Below are 15,275 nucleotides of genomic sequence, written 5' to 3' on the forward strand. Positions count from 1 at the left end.
TCGATCGGTTTTTATTAAACTCTGAGTTACGTTACTTCAGGGAAAGTGCACTAACAGTTGAGTAGTCGTTGCTGTTCAAAACCCACGGAGTGATCTGAAAAAAGAATAAATTCCTATTATGCTAACAAAGTAGCTTTTATTCGGTTGTTCAAAAGAGAACAACATCCAACTATCCATTCAATGGCTTAAAATAGTTCAAAAAATCAGATATTCTCTCTAATAGGACGATAAGTTCGTATCATGCATTGTATGTGCACCAAGAAAAATGGAGTAGAATCACTATTTTTATTTTTTATTTTTTTTCTCCTAAATGAGTAAAATCATTAATTAAGTCCCACCGTTACAGCCTTCTTCATTGTATAGTTGAAAAAATGGAAAGCAGAGTGATACAATAAATAGTACTGTTTTGGTGATTAAGATTACAGAAGTATACAGATTAATTAATATTGTAAATTATTAAAATTTCAAGAAGCCCTTTTTTGGCACAGCGTGTGAAAATAACTTAAAAGTTCGACAGCATTCCATGTGCAGGGACATCGTGTTTGCAAAACGTACTCTCATTAAAAACTACAGGTTTTTCAACTACATATGTCATCTAATATATATACACACACATAACCTATATCAATAAACATAGAAAGCCTTGATGGGCTGTGCTTGTGTGAAGAAACGGCGGGGATATGAAGATCCAGCTGTTCTTGCATCTCAAACATGCTGTAAGCTACATTTCCTTCTGATTAATTGTTTCAGCTCAGAACTTCCTTTTTTGATTTTGTTAATATGTCAAATGAATATTAATACAAACATTTCCTTGTTATTGTGTTTTTTTTTTTTTTTTTTTTTTTTTTTTTGCCTTAAAAAAAAATCTTCATGCTTGCAGTTAATGTGACAGAAGTCAAAGCTTTGCATGAGCTCTTCAGGAAATTAAGCAGTTCTTTAGTTGATGATGGTTTTATCAGCAAAGTAAATTCCATCTCTTATTCTTAGTTTCAATAAAGCTAATGAGAGTTAGTGGACTAGTTCATTACATAATTCTTGGACATATCTCAATCATTCAAGGTTGAACATTCGCATTTGCATTTAGAGGTTCTAGTTATTACCTGAGTTTTGGGTTTGCAGGAAGAGTTTCAGCTTGGATTATTCAGGAATAACAAGAAGCAGTCTCTCTTTGCAGATAGGGTCAGATTAATTCTTCTATCTGCTTTTTTTTTCCTTCATATTTTTTTTATTTATATTTTTTGGAATTTGTATATATTCTGGCTCTTTATGTGATGATATCTATATCTTTGATTTCTTCTGTTCTTGTAGATCTTCAATTTGTTCGACTCCAAAAAGGACGGTGTGATAGAGTTTGGCGAGTTTGTCAGATGTTTGAGTATCTTCCACCCTGATGCACCCTATGCAGAAAAAGTTTCTTGTATGGAAAATTTTCTCGTTTTATCTAATCCTATGCTATGCAAATTCTTCTATACACACATTCACACTCAGAGGTTGTATTAAAGCACTTGTATCTGATGGTGCAGTTATATTTCAACTATATGATACACGGCAAACAGGCTATATTGAACCTGGAGAGGTAAAGAGTGGAACTAAAACTCTAGTAACACAGTATAATTTTGTTTCCTCTCAAAGAAAAGTGATCAACAATCGGATTATGTTTTCAGTTCATCTTGTCGATTGTTGGTACTTTTTTTTTATCGAAGCACGTATTTTTTCAGTAATTTTAATATCTCACGAAAGATATAGCTCATTCAACTTTCTTCAACCATTTGACTGGATATCTTGAACTAAAATGGTTAAAGGTCAAGGAGATGATTTTGGCTTTCCTACATGAGTCGGATTTGATACTCTCCGATGACATTATCAAAGCCATCATTGATACGGTATGAATTGCTTGATGGTATAACATTTACAAACAAGTATGGTTGTGCTAAGGATGAATATGATTTATAATTTGTATTCCTATAGACATTTGAGGAAGCAGATTCGAAAAGAGATGGCAAGATTGATATGGAAGAGTGGAAGGATTTTGTAGCTCGAAATCCATCTGTACTGAAGAACATGACAATTCCATATTTGAAGTAAATTCTCTTTTATGCCATATTTTATTTAGTTGGCTACAGTTAATAATGTTTAGTTCTGCTTTTAAATTATATTTATGTGTTCACTCACTTGTGTAGAGTATATGTGAAGACTATATGACACATAAAGTCAAACCTCACTGGAATCAGAAATTTGTTAATTTGGTGTAGCAGTAGTGAAAAACAGACTTACTGTGGCATAAAAGTAATGGAAAGAAAATTAACAAAAAAAATTATAAAACAAAAAGGAAATGAATAAAGCAGAGGAGTTCTTGATTGAAGCTACAGGAACAGTGTCTTGTTGATTCAACCCTTTCTCGATCCTATAGCTGTAACTAGATTAATTTGAAAGTTTCAGATGAGAGAATAATAAGGATAAGTTGAGAATTTCACAATCAACATGCATAAAAACTCCAACAGGAAAGAAATGTGCATTTCAAAATGAGAACATTGTCTTAACTAATAATCTAAACCTTGAAACTGATTAAGAAAGAGTTTAGAAGTTTCAAGGGCTCTCCTAAATTTCATTGCTCTGGGACAAATAAAAAGATGGGATTTGAGTACTTAATGTCATGCATTAACTTGATTCTCCTTCGTCTTTTAATTAAAAACAGAACAACTACTAGTTTCGTCTGATTTCAAAGTAATAGCCTCATTATTCCATGATAATAGTGTTTACACTATACTAACAGGTGGTTATATCATTTGTGCAGGGACATCACAACTGCATTTCCTAGTTTTCGTGCTGAGAACAGACATTGAAGATGAGTTTAACAACTTCCTTTGAAAAGAGTCAGAAAGAAGAAAACCCGAATTACTAGAAAGATAAAATTTGTACTGCTATATGCCAATAAGCATCAATAGAAATTTGGTAATGTTGGATGTATATGCAATGCTACATTTTTCTATCAAAAACAAAAACAATTCTATACAATGCCAACGTTAGTTCAAAATGCCAGTCCTATATAGATCTATACAATTGCAGGTACAGCACAAAATTCCTGTCTATAAGATTTGAGTATTGTACTAAATTTCTGGACTAACACTTATCTGGAGACTTAAGCCGCTGCTGAACTTCCCTATTCAGATCAATTCGCCTTCTGAGTTACCATATCATGCAAGTTCATGGGATAACACATTGGTGTATGAAGGCTGGACCACACATTGTCTGCCAGTATTGCATTCACTGCAGCTGTTGGATGGAATTGGTCCCACCAGACATGATTGGAAGCGTTACTGCAAGCCATTTCAGGTGAAAGGCAAATGATCCTACCCCTATACCTGCCTCGCCCACAGCAAGCATCGGTAGTGACATTGAAACCTGAATCGAATATTATATGGTATTGTAATGTGGAGTACTGATAGAAATCTAAAAAAAATGGGAGGAAAAGCAAGTTCATATGGATGTTGTTACCATAATGATCATGGTTTGTAAGTATATCATCGGAACCTTCAAGCACATCACAGAAGATGATTTTTGCATCAGTAAGCTCCTGACCAAGCTCCTCAATCATGTACCTCATTAAAAAGTTGAACTCCATTATCATGTCATTTATCATCTGGATGCACTCTCCATGCTCACTATCATACTGCGACAAGTAGTAAGGAGCACAACCGATAGGAGGTAGTCCCATTACCACCACCTTCCTGACATTTACGTTGTACAAGTTCTGTACCATATAAAAATGTTATACAGCATGTGGAAAAGAAACAATTCTTCAAGAATTTCACCAAACAGGCCAGAAAAGAAAAGAATGTGAGAGGGAAAGAAATGCATCTTATATAGAAGGGGGAGGGAGGAGAAGAAGAATTAAGCATTCTATGTCATTATATAGTTGCTGATATTATTTGCAACATTTCCTATAAGCGAACAATAAACAGATACTAGATTTTACACAATCATAATAAGGTAACTACGCGTAATTAAAATATCAAAAGCTTATGTATCCTAAGTTTGAAGAATGCCATAACAGTGCAATGATGCATGAGAGAAGAAAGCCATAAAACCTGAAATCACCAATGCTTTTATAAAGGTCAATATGGTCAGATGGTAACAGACAATGATATAAAATGCCATAACCATATGTTCGATAAAACTAAAACAAATATCTATTTTTAACAAGTTTCAAGAACTGTGCAATGGAAACATATTGGGTAGTTACCTTAATCTCTATCTTCATTGTATGTGCTAGAAAATGATTGAAACTCCAAGGGGGGTACAGAGATTGCACATTGGATACATTTCGGATATAGTAATGTATATAGTCATTGATTCCAATTGAAACATAAAATATTGAGTTTGACATGAGTTCAGTTGCGGCATCCTCGCCCATGCTCAGTACAAACTGCTGAAAGGTATCCATAACCTGCTGAACTTGCTGCGAAAGAGAGATGTGTTGACCCTGCAGAGTATCACAACAACAATCACTAGTCTTCTGTGAAAATAGTGTAAAACATTTCTTTAATGATCACTGTTTGCTGAATTCCAACATTCAACAATGCCTTAAAAGCTTACATAGAGGGTATCCAATTTCACTTGTGCTCTACTTAATTGTCGATAAACAAGAGGTAATTAAATAAATGAAACATTGGCCAAACAAAGGGAGATTGAACAATAAAAATTAGCAAAACATTAATCACAACAATATGGTCTTATTTCAAGAGAACAGCCAAAGAACCCTGTCTTCAAAAGTAGTTATCTTTTGACCATGAATTGTCCAATTCGGAGTAGAGATATCATTAACTGGTAATTCTAACCAGAGCCACACAGTAGAGATGTACTACTAACTGTTAAATAGCTAAAGCCATTGTTTACTCACAGATAATACTACAAAAATCAATGTTGAATTTATGTTTACATATTGAGTGCATACATGATTAACACAGTTTGTGGGAAACCTACCAATTCTGATCCGCTTGATAAAATGATTCCAGCACCAGCAGAGGCATAATTCACTCCATGAATCATATCTTCAACTGTACCAGTCTGGCCGAGATAGCTCGGTACAAATGGAAGCCCAAGATGTAGTGCTGATCAAAATAATCAAATTGTAAAAACATAACTCTAAAAACATCTTGCTAAAACATCAACTTGCATCAAACAGAAGACCCAAAAAAGAAAACATAAATTCATAAATTAGTCCAAGAATTATCACCCCAAGAAACAAAATTAAAGCTTGTTTCAGTGTCAATTATGACAATTTTTTCAATTTCAAACCACCCGTTTGGTCGCTGAGAAAAATGTAGGAAAAATTACAAAACCCTATTAAAACTAAAACCTTTACTCAACTGATAATCCCAAGAAACAAAATCAAAACTTGTTTCAGTGTCAATTATGACAATTTTTTCAATTTCAAACCACCTGTTTGGTGGCTGAGAAAAATGCAGGAAAAATTACAAACCCCATTAAAACTAAAACCTTTACTCAACTGATAATCCCAAGAAACAAAATCAAAACTTGTTTCAGTGTCAATTATGACAATTTTTTAAATTTCAAACCACCCGTTTGGTGGCAGTGAAAAATGCAGGAGAAATTACAAACCCTATTGGAACTAAAACCTTTACTCAAACTGATAATAACACCACCATTGTTCTAGTTACTTTTTACATTTCTCAGACAACAATACAAGAAGAACTAAAATACCCAAGATGCATTTTCTTTCAATTTCGTCCGTTTTCTCAGAAACCAAACAGAAGACCAAGAAAGTGATTATTACCAAGATAATCAACGGGGATTCTGCCATTACAGAAACGTCCAGTAGGCTGATGGGTGTCGAAATCTCGTCCGTAGGGAAGACGATCGGCACGAGCAAACGTCCCGAGGAAATTGTTGGTGCCGCAGTCCACAGAAGAGTCTCCAATGACGAACAAGGCAGGAACCAGAAGAGCAGAAGTTCGGATTGGAGATGGAACGGGGCTTCTTGATTCAGGGCGAGAAATTGTTGGGCTAAGGACATTGATGAAGTTGGGTTGGAGGTCATCGACGAGTTCTCGATGATATTGCAGAGCTCTTGTTTGAAGAAACATCGAGATGAGAACGAAGAGGACGAAAATTGAAGAAGAATCCATTTGACATGTTGAGAGAGAAAGAAAGAGAGAAAGGGGGTGTTTGAGGAATGTGAATCGGCGGGCTAAGGGTTAAGCAAAGACTCGAAAATGCCCTTGTTGAAGTATATTGTATAATAGTCTAATAGATAGACAAATTTGTATGTTTAGGTCTGGGCCTAAGGTTTAGGTATGCAGGCTGCCCAACACACTAGGCCCCTGAGAGGTGGTCTAGGCCCATCGCATGAGCCCACAAATTTTATTTTATTTTATTTTTATATGATTTACAACTAAAATATATACATTATATACTCATAATGTGGCTGCACTTAATCTACGCCCTTATGCTTTAAGAAAGGAAAATTAAAAAATTGGGGTGCCTCACAGTGTAAGGGTCGACGGGCCGCCATAACAGCTGAGAGTTTGTGAGACACACGACTAGTTCGATGTTATATTTTTTATCATTGTTAGGAGTACACACGGTTTGGACCGATTTAAAAGTTTTTTTGGAACTAAACTAATTATAACGGATTTATAAAATTTGGGACCAAACCTAACCATTTGACCAAAGAAACCGAGCGAAACCAAATCGTGAAAAACCGATTTGGTTCGATTCGATTCCACTGTTCCTTTTTTTTTTTTTTCCTTCTTCTTTATTGTTACATAAGTATTCATATTATCCACATACACAACAATAAACCAAGTTACTAACACATTCAGAACTATTAACATATTAAGAAGTTTTAATTCATTCTTCTCTATCACTTTTGGAACGGAAGTAAATAAATTCACAATTTGTAATAACTTAATAAATTTAGAATTATTAATTCATCAACAAAAAATCAGTCACAATTCAATTCAGCGATAATTAAGAGTGGACCATATGATTGATAATTGCTACAAATTTCTAAGTGATTTGGATTGTAGGATTATATTATGTTATATATACTCTATAATTTAACATATATATATATATATATATATATATATATATATATATATATGTTTTGGTTCGGTCTGATTTGGTCCTAAAGAACCTTAAATCGTGATCAAATCGTATTTTTTCAATTTCACAAATTTAGAATCGTGATCGAATCAAACTATTAGCAAACTAAACCAATTTGTCCCGTCCAATTTAGTCTGATTTAAATTTTCGATTTGATGGAATTTTTGTGCACCCTATCACTTCCCTACTTGTTGCATTTTAGATTTTTTGTCAATTTGGATAGGCAAGTTTTTTTTAGCCCATTTTGTGCTAGTTAGATTTGCAACCCTCACTAATAAAAAGAGTGAAATATGGGGTGTAGGGTCTATAGCCACATGCAGAAACATGATATTAGGTATATAGTAGTGCTATGTCCCATAAAGCATTTTATCATCTACAAGCAAATAGTGGTATACAAGCTTGAATTAATTTATATATTGTAGGATATAACATGACCTTCATAATAATGCAACCACTAAAAGAGATTAGCAAAAGACACATGTGTGACCCTTTTCATGCTATAATGAGTCATAATGCGGTTTACTATGAAGTATGGCGACATAAAATTCTTTATGTATTATATTATTTATATTATTATATAATAATATTCTTTATGTATTAATAAAGCCACTCTCTTTACATTGGAGGAATTAATGCTTGGTTCCGTGTATCCACCAAAAAACTTTACTTTTTTTGAGGAACCTTCCTTGTGAGTTTCAGCACTCTCCACTTGTTAATTGAAAGGAGACAAAGCTCGTGGACACAATATTAGGTTAATCATATTTGCTCCATAAACACTCCTCATGATCTATTTTTAATAATGATCTCTCACATGTCTATTATACTTTTTTTTACTTATTTTTAAATTTATATTATCTTTCACAACTCACGAAATATTCATTTTTAAGATAATTAAAACTAGTTAAAAGAATATTTCTAAAAATAAATTGAAAGTGTTGAAGAGACCATCTGACTTTATATCTCAAATCGTATAAATTGACCGTTTTTAAATACAAGTTTTTAGCGGTCTAAGATTTATATTTTTGATAAGAGAGGGAGAGTTTTAAAGTTATTCTTTTGAGACATAACTAAGCAGCATGAGCATTCGAGTAATTTTTTGGATTTGTAATGTGGATTCAAAACCCTTTTCTGGTGCAACGGCAATGAAAACGGTGCTTGTACCCGTATCCAAGACAATCATAAAAAAGAGGGAAGAAATGAGTGTGGTTCTAGGAAGATGAGAAGCTAATTTAATATTAATCATGTTTTAATTAATAACTTTAGTTTAATGGGATTACATTTTTAATTTGGTTCACTATGCTTCCTACTAAGTCCCTTAGCTTAATTAAGTATACAAAAAGAAGAGACATCATGTTAAGTGCATGCACAATGTATGTGTAGCAAATACTAAAGGTTCAATTCTTTGAAATTTGTCTGGAGAATTAAAAAAAAAAAAAGGGGGGGGGGCGGTCATGGTAAGATAGTAATTAAAGGCTAACTAACCTTGGTATATTTCTTAGAAACAGAAAAAGAAATATAAGGTTCCTAATATAGTAATTTTACAATATGGGGCAGATTCAGATGCATCTAACTGTAAAATAAGATAGGGTTATCCAAAGTTAAATGTTTAAAATTAGATCAAATAAAAAGTTAAAATTGAAAGGTAAAAATTAGATAATTTTACCGGAAGGAAAATATCAAACCACACTAATCAAGTCTTATCTTAGTTGCTTAATATAAGCAATGTGATTTATCTGGATGGTGTACACGTGGACTTGCATCTCATTTCTCTAGATAGAATAACTTGATAAATACGATGTAATGTAACCGTTGTCATTTTTTAAATCGGGTCTAATTCTACCGTTGTGGAGTGTTTGGTTCTATAACTAACTTTTAAATATTTGGGTTTATTTCTATTTTTACTTTGGAATTGGGTCTAATAAAAGGGGCTAAAATCTAAAACCCCCCTTTTATTTATCGAAACTATCTACTAACCCCCTTGAGTATTAAAAAACTCCCTGATATAACAGAAACTATCACATTGCCCCCACTCCGTCACAGAACCGTTAAGTTACTGTGAAATGACAAAAATACCTTTAATATTATTTTAAAATGAAAATGTGAATTTTGAATTGGCAAATATGCCCCCGTGTGAAACGATGTAGTATTGTGTTGTTTTTGCCTCTTTGTGAAACGACGTCGTGTGGGGGTTGGGTTATATGCCCTAAATCGATTTTTATGCCTCCATCTATGTTCTGTGTTTGTGTATGCGCCGAGTGTTGAAGAAAGCAAGTGTGAAGTCTTGATGAAAGCGACTGTTGATGAAATCGATTGTCTGAGTGTTGATGAAATCCAGTGTCTGAGTATTGATGAAAGCGAGTGTCGCGTGTTTATGAAAGCGAGTGTTATGTGTATCTTTTTTCTGCAATCGCTCAGTGATCGAAGATCTTGGTGGATTCCAACCGGTTCGTATCACTTTTGTTGGACATAATGGTGCTAGGTATGGACGAACTTTTACCTATTGTTGTTGCTTTGTAGTTAGGGTTTTATATTATTTCCTTTTCAATGTGGGTTCTTAATGTTTGGTAGGTATAATTCAATGTCTGGGGACAAACTTTTACTAATGTCGTTGCTTTGTCGTTGCTTTGTAATAAAAATTATGATTTGTTTATAAGGCTGTGGTCCCAGTGATAATAAATTAGGGTTTGGTTATTGTTCAAATATTTTTTTCATAATTTAGGGTTTAGGGATTTATTGTTAAAATTAGTAGTAAATGCTATATTTTTTTGGTTTGTAGTACTTAGGGTTTTATAATATTTCCTTTTCAATGTAGGTCTTTATTGTTGGGTGGGAGTATTGATATTAGGGTTTAATGATTTTGTAATAAAAATTAGGGTTTCAATGTGGTCCCAGTAATCATTAAATTAAGTAATATAGGGCAGTGGTCCCAGTGATCTTTGACAATACTTGTTTAAAATTACTGCAACTGTGTCAGAATTGTTTTTTTAGTTATCTTATGTTTGGTATTGTTTTGTTGAAATTTATTGTTTTACGTTTTAATCCTACTTTTCAAAAGTTATACACACTAGAAATGCATTATGGTGGTCAGTTTGGTAGTACAGAATTAAGTCCATATTTTGATGGGTTTGTTGAGATATATGAGGGTATAGACAGTGATCTCATGTCAATGATAGAACTTACATACATGATAGGTCTGTTTGGTTATCCTACTACAACAAGTAAAGTATTCTACAGGTCTTACATTGATGGGAGTTTAAAAGAGTTGAAAACTGACAGGGATGTCATTGACATGTTCGAACACAACCAAAGGTTCTCCCTAATTAAAATATATGTGGTGTCAATTACTGAAGAAGGAAATGCAGAAGGTGAGAATAATGGAGATAGATCAGTAGAGATGCTTGCAATAGCAACTGATGATGACAGTCATTTTGATGTGCCTGAAATTGAAGATGAAGATGAAGATGACAGTGATTTTGATCTGCCTGAAAGTGAAGATGACAGTAATGTTGATAGAAATGGAAATGAAATTGAGGATGAGGATGTGAATGGTAATGATATTGAAGATGTGAATGATGAATATTATAATGACAATATTTTGTTGAACTTTTATGATGAAACTTTTATGATATATGAGGAGGTTGATGATGTAAGAAATAATGAAGATGCAACTAAGGTATATGAGGTTATAAATGATGAAGAACCTGAGATTGAATCTGATAAAGATGCTGACAGTGATCAAGCTTCTGAATATGTACCAAGTGATGAGTTGATGAGTTTGGTATACTCAAGTGGTGAATAATGTGAGGATGATGCCATAAGTGGCCCATCTTATCCAAATTTCAATGTTCATACAGACTTGGGGAAAAAAAAAAAACTTGAAATAGGCATAAAGTTTAGTTCTCCAGCAGAATTTAGAGAAGCAGTAAGAGATACAGCTATAAAAAGCAAGTTTGACCTATCATTTGTGAAGAATGATGGAGATAGAATCACAGTGGTATGCAAGGCTAAATGTTGGTGGAGGATTCATGCCTCTGAAAATAGTGAAGATAAATCATTCCAAATAAAGACATTCAATGATACTCACAATTGTACTGGTGTAAGACACAACAGTCAGCTGACATATAGTTATTTAGCAAAACATTATACTGAAAAGATTATGGCTGATCCAAATTGCTCATGAAAGGTTTTGTGCAGACAGTTAAAAGTGAATTTAATGTTGATATGACAAAACAAAAGGTGGCTAGAGCAAAGAAGTTGGTTTTACTAATGATTGAAGGTGATTATTCAAAGCAATTTGGAAGAGCTGGGGACTACTGTGCCTTAATCCTGGAAACAAATCCTAGAAGTGTTGTTAATGTAAGAACAATACAATATAGTGATGATGGTACTTCATTCTATAGGTTGTTCTATTCCCTAGAGGCTATGTGGAAAGGATGTTTAGAAGATTGTAGACCATTTATTGGTCTAAATGGATGTTTCTTGAAAGGACCCTATGGAGACACTTATTGTGTACTGTTGGTAGGGATGGTAACAATGGCTTTTACCCAATTGCAATTGGTTGTGTTGATACAGAATGTAAGGACTCTTGGGAATGGTTCTTAGATGAATTGATGGCTTTAGTTGGCAATTATCAGAAGTACACATTTATCTCAGATCGACAGAAGGTGTACATGTTTATCTTTTAATATATATGGTCATTTATTATCTTACTGTAATGTTTTACATAAATATAATATTTTGTTATCTTATTTTCAAGGTCTTCTTAAAGTATTTGAGCATAAATATCCTGGAGCATATATTAGGTTCTGTATTAAACACATGTGTGATAATTTCAGTCAGAAATACAAAGGCAGAATACTAAGGAACATATTCTGGAATGCATCCACAGCATACACAGAATCTGATTTTGTGCTACATATGCAAGAGATAAAGGCAATTAACAAGGATGCACATAACTGGTTAATGAAGATTCCCTTAAAGGTTTGGCCAAGGTCAGCATACACTACAAAGATTATGAATAACCATTGTGTAAATAACATGTGTGAGTCATTCAACAGCTACATTGGGAAGGCAAGGGAAAAGCCTTTAATTTACATGTTTGAGAAGATTAGAAAACAACTGATGCTAAGGTATCAAAGCAATAGAGAGATGATGGATAAGGTTAAGTGACTATTGTGTCCAAAAATTAAAGAGAAATTAGATAAAATTTTTAAAGATGTCAGAAGACTACATGTGAGTTATGCAGGGAATGACAAGTATGAGGTGGAAAACATGACATGGAATGAAGTTGGGGTTAGTGATTATGTGAATCTTGCTACAAGAACTTATTTATGCTATATATTTAGCATACCTTGCAAACATACAGTGGCATCAAATTTAGATAGGAGGTTTGATCCAGAGCTATTTATTCACCATTCTTACTATAGAGAGACATACTTGAAGTCTTATAGATATGTCATAACTCTAGTGTTTTTAAGGAATCTGAAAAGAGAAGTTAGCACTGCTCCAATATTGCCACCACATCATAGGACTAGACCTGGAAGACCTAAAAAGATCAGGAAAAGAGGTCCAGATGAGATTAAGTCAAAAGGTCCAGTGGTGAAGAGGTCAAAAATAAGATGCACTAAATGTCTTGTCTTATGTCATTATGTAAGGATTTGTAAAGCACTTGAGAAATCTACAAGATAACCAAAAGGTAAAGGTGAAAGACCAAGAATAGTAAGAGGCACAGGTGGTGTAGGTGGTAGTAGAAATGAAACTGTTGCTGGTAGGAGTGTGAGGAATTATATTACAGAAGGTGGGAGATCTGCTAATAGAGGTGGTGGTAGAAGTGGTGGGAAAGCTAACAGAGTTGCTACTAGGGATGGTGGTGGTGTTCACATAGGTGGTGATGTTCACACAGGTGGTGGCGGCAGACCTGCAAGAGATGGTAGCAGTGGTAGCACAAATACTAGAGCTGGTGGCGGTGATGACATAGCTGGTAGAGGTGTTGGCAGTGGTGGCATAGTTGGTAGAGGTGTTGGCAGTGGTGTCATAGCTAGTAGAGGTGGTAGTAGTGGTGGCAGTGCTGCTAGGGGTGGTAACAATGGTGGAAGAGCTGGTAACAAACCTATTGTACTTCATTCAGAGGTAAAAATTATATTTTTTTATTTTATATTTATTATACATTATAAACACATGTAGGTTGACATTTATTGCTTTATTTAATAGCCATTAACGTCCACCCAACATTATGGTCTTGGTCCTGGTCTTGGTGGAAAAGTTATTATTGGTTATTCAGAGGTATTATTATTCAACCTCTTATTATTTTATTTTACTTTATATTAAATAAAACTGAACTAACACATACTTTTCATCCATTGAATAGGCATCAACATCCACCTAATATGAAGTGGTTCATATCGACTTTCCATCCACACTTAACACACAAGAATGATGGCATGTTAATGAAAGTGGTAGCAGCTTTTTTGGAGGACAAATTGAAGAAATGGTTGACTACATATTAATATTTTCTTATGTTTTTAATGTAAAACTAATGACAGTGGTGGGTTTATTTTGGACAGTGGTGGGTATTTTGTACTAATTGTGTAATGTGGATGGTTAATTGTGGATAGTGAATGTATTGGTTTATTTAACAATGGTGGGTTTATTTTGGACTGTGAATGTGTTAGTTTATTTGACAATGCATGGCAATGTAATGACAGTGGCTGTTTTTAATGTATGGCTATTTTGGACAGTGAATGTGTTGGCTTATTTGACAATGTATAGCAATGTAATGACGGTGAATGTTTTTAATGTATGTTTATTTTGGATAATGAAGTTGTTGGTTTGAATATATGTATGCAACTTTACCTTGATTTTGTTCATATAATTCGAAACACAAGACTCAACACTTATAATTCTACAATTTAACTTCAACATATGCTTTCACTCATGCACTTAACAATTCAGAAAGTACATTGCATACACACTTCATACGGCTTCAAAATATATTTTGCATACACAGCCTCATATTAAAACCAACTGACTACTTTCTTTCTAAATCTATCATACATACAACAACGCAGAATATAACAAATATTACAACTAATTGCTTCATAATTTTTTGGATTTCTTCCATACTTTTTCTCATTGCTTCCAAACGGGAACTAACTATATCATACCGGAACTTTAATTCTGCAATTTCACTAAACTTGCTTTCATCTGCTTCAGTATATGCTGGCATTGTACAAATCGGATCACACCATGCCCATAAAGAGCATTTTTTTGTACCACAAGAATAGTATATCCTCCCTTTGTTATTATACTCATTTGAACCTGTAACTCTCACTACAGCTGGATAGCCACAACCACATATTATGTTGTTATACCTGAGATCTTACCAATTAACAGATTGTATGGTCGAAGAAGACATTTGGGTTCCCTAATTGCAGTTTAGGGCTTCTAATAGGGCACACGGTGGCTGCAATTTTGGGCTTTAAATAATCAATTGGGGACTTCAATACATCGATTAGGGCTTCAAATCATCAATTGGAAAATTTAATAGATCAATTAGGGCTTATGATACTGCTACTATAGAGAATCCTTAAACCACTTCAATCACAGACAAGAACAAGAGAAGACAAGAGGGAAGAGAGAATAGAGAAGAGAGAAGAAGGCACTTAACGAAGAGATAAGAGAGAAGACGGCAGTTAACGAAGAGAGAAGCGATAGCAACGAACGAGAGAAGAGATCTTCTATGGTGGCAATCCTCACTAATTAGTGCAACGATAGAGAAGAAAAGAGATAACAAACCTTAAACAATGCATAACCGAGGGGGTAGGGTTAGATAACAAACCTGAAGGGTTTTTTTGTCATTTCTATACAACAAGGGTACTTTCGTCATTATATTAGGGTATCTGGTGCACGTGACGCTCACGTAATAAGAAGATGTTAGTTTTAGACGGTTAACTAACGGGGAATGGGTCATATGATATATTTTAAAATACGTTGAGGGGTTTTATGGTAGTTTCCGTACTTAAGGGGGTTAGTAGATATATTTTGAAAACAAGAGGGGGGTTTTTATAATTTAGCCCAAAAAAAAACTAACACTTATACAATTAAATCAATGTTTATCTCAAATACTGGAAGAATATGTTGTACTT

The 15,275-nt window shown here is 34.0% G+C and overlaps 1 protein-coding gene and 1 pseudogene across 1 annotated transcript; one reads left to right on the top strand and one right to left on the bottom strand.

Moving 5' to 3' along the window:
* Positions 1-478: 478 nt before the first annotated feature.
* On the top strand, positions 479-2,908 carry LOC132308199 (calcineurin B-like protein 7; annotated as a pseudogene).
* Positions 2,909-6,210, bottom strand: LOC132308198 (GDSL esterase/lipase At5g08460-like). Its single transcript, XM_059806218.1, has 5 exons — positions 5,798-6,210; positions 4,984-5,111; positions 4,244-4,483; positions 3,496-3,751; positions 2,909-3,402 (listed from the first exon to the last, which is right to left on the bottom strand). Exons 1-5 carry the CDS (start codon positions 6,147-6,149, stop codon positions 3,170-3,172), a joined length of 1,209 nt encoding a protein of 402 aa, XP_059662201.1. The 5' UTR covers positions 6,150-6,210; the 3' UTR covers positions 2,909-3,169.
* Between the last annotated feature and the right edge of the window lie 9,065 nt (positions 6,211-15,275).

The sequence above is a fragment of the Cornus florida genome, unplaced genomic scaffold (assembly GCF_030987335.1).
Source record: "Cornus florida cultivar Cherokee Brave unplaced genomic scaffold, ASM3098733v1 CherokeeBrave_3.0.0_Hap2_Chr05, whole genome shotgun sequence".
Taxonomy (NCBI): domain Eukaryota; kingdom Viridiplantae; phylum Streptophyta; class Magnoliopsida; order Cornales; family Cornaceae; genus Cornus; species Cornus florida.

What these genes read in the sequence shown, in the direction of transcription:
- LOC132308198 (XM_059806218.1), bottom strand. Translation starts at nt 6,149, where the DNA reads ATGGATTCTTCTTCAATTTTCGTCCTCTTCGTTCTCATCTCGATGTTT. An exon ending in AATCCCCGTTGATTATCTTG is followed by an intron (nt 5,112 to 5,797) that starts GTAATAATCACT and finishes TATTTTGATCAG; the next exon opens with CACTACATCTTGGGCTTCCA. An exon ending in CAATGAAGATAGAGATTAAG is followed by an intron (nt 3,752 to 4,243) that starts GTAACTACCCAA and finishes TATATGGTACAG; the next exon opens with AACTTGTACAACGTAAATGT.